A 4,429-nucleotide genomic window follows, 5' to 3' on the forward strand; every position below is an offset into this window, starting at 1 on the left:
TATTGACTCGCCCTTGTACTTCACACATTGGTGATGTGCATAGTAAACAGAACCCAAACAGATTTTAATGAGATTGAGCAAGACCAATGCCTATAATCATGAGGATTTTTGTCATTAAGATACTTTGATTTTAATATTTCTTTGACATTTTTTTTAGTAAACAAGCAAATCAATGACAAAGAAAGGATAGCAGCAGCCATGGAAAATCCTAATCTCCAGCAAATCATCAACCAGTGTCTGGAAAACTCATGATAGTTAGAGACTCTTGTACAGTGTGTAATTATATTAATTAATTTTACTTCTATTTAAAATTGTATAAAATTGTCTCTGTACATTGGTGCACATATTTCAGTATTATACCTCATAATACATGTACTTTTAATAATGTCTTTGTGACGGAGTTCAAGTTGTCCTTCTTTTGCCTAGGAGAATCTTTATACAAACCATGGGTTTTGATGTATGGAATTAGAACATAAGAGGTGAAAGGATTTCTTGCAGATGCATTTGAAATCCAAAATACCTATTAAAGACTTTTCCTGAGTGTAATTATAATACTGTGAATATTTTTAGATTAGTAAATAATACACATACAATGTATTCAGATAAGCAAAGACAGCTTACTTACAGAAAATTGCAATAGGAGTTATCTCCCCACCGCTGGAAAACGTTTCCTTTAAACGTATTGTTTTTCTTAGAAATCGTAATTGAAAGTTGCTTCATGTATCTGTTTGTGAACATTCTGATACAGTTAGGCTTCAAGGCAATGTAAATTGAAAAATTAAGTAAAATTTTAGGGTGTTTTGAGATCAAACTTTTAAAATTCAATTGAAAATCATAAAATATTCATGGTAATTACATGTACATGTAATAATTATATTCATATCAAGTTAACAACAATTACACAAGTTATCCATGAACACACGTGGTTAGAAAATAAGCTTAGAATGAGACGATGAAAAAGACTAAGAAAATGAATATCTTCAGACAGGGAAAGATGGGTCTGTGTCACAATTCACAAGACAATGATTTGTACAAAATTTCTGTATGAATATTACAGAACTTGCATTTGTGATTGAAGTTCCTGGAGAAGTATTAACGTTGTAATGCATGCACTGCCGTATGAAAACTTTTTTTTTTTTTTTTTAAAATCTGCCCTGTATTAATGCTTCATCAATTGTCTGTACCGCTCTGACACTTCTTTTGATAATGACCAATAATTGTTAGGAGTATTTCTTAATCAGTCTAATTAAAATTAGATCCTACGCGATTGTAATTGAGCGGATCAAAGTATTAATCTTAATTAGATTGATTTTGCAATGCAAATAAAATTGGGCGACTGTCTAGCCCCCACAAACCCACCCCTATTTAGCGAAATAGAAGCATTAGAGTAAAATACGTCACACTTTAGTTTAAGAAAAAGGCTCTTTAAATAAAGGTAGTAATAGTCAAGACTGTTATCAAACAGCCAATGGGCAAAACTTAAGCTTTCTGGTCAAGTGATCTAAATATGATAATTAAAAAACCGATTCTCTGACTGCAATCTGCCAGTAGCACGTATGTGCACTGTATCATCGTTTTTTCAAAATGTGTGTGTGTGGGGGGGGGGGGGGGGGGGTAGCTTAGGTGGAAGTTGACTTCATACATTCGTCTTCTCAAAGAATTACTATGCTATTTTCAACTTAAGTATCCTTTGATTAAGGGACATCTTCGCTAGCCAAAGGTTTTCGGTCCACTCCGCTCCCTATAAACATGGGGAGCGGACTGGACTGAAAACTCTTACCTAGCAAAGATGGTGAAAGGAATTCAAGTTTGTTATCATACATGTAACAGCAATGTGTCTTTCTAAACGAGGATAATAGGGTTGGGTGTTTTAACAAAAGCTATTTGACCAGAAAATATATAACTTGCATGGAGACTTCCTCATTTGCGGAAAATTTTAATATGTCCAATCCATAACACCTATGGCTATATTGTGACTTCAAGTTTTACATGTGTATAGTGCTTCCTTTAGGAAATCTTGTGAAAAACAGGCAAGACTAGTTTGTCCTTTTAACATCCAAGCATTCTGTAATATTCTAGATTCAAACTTGTTCTAGCTATCGTTGCAGTGGCCTTATCGTTAGGACGCCCACTTCGAAATCAGGACGCCTTCGATCCCGGCGGCCGCTTGCACCATGGGCCCAGCGTAAGAAGCCTTTTACTGTCATGCGTAAAATAGCTCATCATATGGCCCAGGATTGGTGTGCAGTGTGTGTAAACCTTTTAGAATTTGGGCCATACCTAAAAAAAAAAAAACCCGCCTCTGTCAATTTATTTTCAACTTGCAAGAGGGCATCCCTGGACCAGAAGCTAAACAAGGGCAGAAAATTAGATAAATGTAGTAAATAGCAGCGGTTACTAAAATATTGCAGCATAGAATATTTATATGATGTAAATTTCAAATTGTTCAAGGCAATACCCCCAAGGAAAGGGTGTGGTATCGAGGTGGGGTCAAAGTTGGGGAAAAGTTGAAATTGTAAAATTTCAACAGAACTGACCATTATTCAATAACTATAATGGACCAATTTTATGAAACTTGGTATATGCATGCCTTTGATAGTCACCTGCAAGTTACATGTATTATGCACAGGGGCTAAGCCCGTTTTGGGCCCGAACTCTGTGATACCATAAATATATCTATATTTATGGTATCACAGAGTTCGGGCCCAAAACGGGCTTAGTCCCTGTGGTATTATGCAACAAAACGCATTTGACCTACTTTTCACGGTCTAGATCTATTGATCGGATTTTGTTAAAATTTTGCAGGAATGTTTGTCACTATATGTAGTTGATAATATTTTACCGCAGTTTTGATTCTACAAATTTTACAGGAGTTATGGGACTTTTTTTTTTTTTTTAGCGGCGAGGGACATGATATGACTACGCGTAGCAATCTTATTTAATATAAAACTTAGTGTTTTGAAAACCGTTTGCTTCATGTATAAGTTGTTTAGGATGCGGAGAAGTTATAACATCATTTTTAGAAAATCAAAATCATTTAAATGAGGAATTGGAGAACAAATGACAGTACCAATCATTTAATCTGATTTGTACAATTTGTCGTTTTTTTCGTTATTTTGAGGCGAAAAGTAGATAATATCATTTTGTCGTCTTTTCGTTATTTCTGGACGAAAAGTCGCTAAATATCGTGTTGTCTTTTCACCTTGAAATAACAAACAGACAATAAAATATAAAATGGCACAAATCAGCCACCATACCTAGCCCCTAGACTAACTGCTACGATCTTGAACGCAGCCCTGGATGTATGCTGGTGCTAATCTATGTAAAGCCTTAGAAAAATATTAGTTTATCTTTTGTCGGATAGGTCACAGGTAACCAGTGAAGTCTTATGCGAGTTAGTGTAATATGTTCATGTTTCCGGGAACGTGTCAATAGCTTGGAAGCAGTGTTTTGAAGTTTCTGTTACAGTATCTGCAAGGATGCTGAATTGATACCATAAAGAAATACATTTCCATAATGAAGACGGGATGTAATCAGTGATTTAACAAATGTCCTGCACCCATCCTCCGTTACGAAGTTGGAAATAACATGATTTAGTCAATGGATTTATTTGACAAAAGAAAGAACAGATTCTGCAATATGATTGTCAAATTATATGCATTTGTAAATATGCGAGATTGTTTTTAATTTATGAAATAATTTAATTTGTTCAAATCATGTTTCCAGAGAATCATGTGACAAACTCAGATTTAGTCAAAATTTCAATCACCTGCAAGATGTTGATTTGAACATATGCAAGATGTTCCGTTACTTTTGAACTGAAGTTCTTAATTTGCAAATACTACAAAATTGATAAAGCAATATTGAATAACACTTTTATTTTGAAATGATTAATTTCTCAATAATTTCATCGCAATATTCAGACTTTGACTTAAGCTAAAGATGTATCCATTATTAACATGTATTCCACCTGTTATCACCTACATATGGTGTTTATATCTCTCAACTGATTCGATACGCAAGAGCTTGTTCTGCTTATGGTCAGTTCTTAAATCGAAGCAGGCTACTGACAAACAAGTTGATGGGGCAGGGGTTCCAACAGTCTCGTTTAAAGTCAGCATTTCGCAAATTCTATGGTCGTTATAACGATCTAGTTTGCCAATGCAACCTATCACTGGGTCAAATGCTGTCTGACTGTTTCATACCGATTGTTTGGCCGTTTTTGGCACACTGATTTTGACTACGGATAACTCCGTTTACCTGATCAAGATATAGGGCTCACGGTGAGTGTGACCGATCGACAGGGGATGCTTACTCCTCCTAGGCACCAGATCCCACCTCTGGTATATCCAGGGGTCCGTGTTTTCCCAACTCTCTATTTTGCATTGCGTATAGGAGTTATCAGATTGATCACTGTTCGTTATCTTCA

The 4,429-nt window shown here is 35.4% G+C and overlaps 1 protein-coding gene across 2 annotated transcripts in view; it reads left to right on the top strand.

Moving 5' to 3' along the window:
• LOC125652399 (cytosolic iron-sulfur assembly component 2A-like) overlaps nt 1-389 on the top strand; it is an 8,135-nt gene extending 7,746 nt beyond the window's left edge. For both annotated transcript variants that reach the window (XM_056165933.1, XM_048881587.2), the window contains exon 5: nt 158-389. In XM_056165933.1, the coding sequence (XP_056021908.1) occupies nt 158-176 (19 nt within the window). In that variant the 3' untranslated portion in view covers nt 177-389. The remainder of the gene's footprint in view (nt 1-157) is intronic.
• Nucleotides 390-4,429: the final 4,040 nt, after the last annotated feature.

The sequence above is a fragment of the Ostrea edulis genome, chromosome 5 (genome assembly GCF_947568905.1).
Source record: "Ostrea edulis chromosome 5, xbOstEdul1.1, whole genome shotgun sequence".
In the NCBI taxonomy this organism is placed as follows: domain Eukaryota; kingdom Metazoa; phylum Mollusca; class Bivalvia; order Ostreida; family Ostreidae; genus Ostrea; species Ostrea edulis.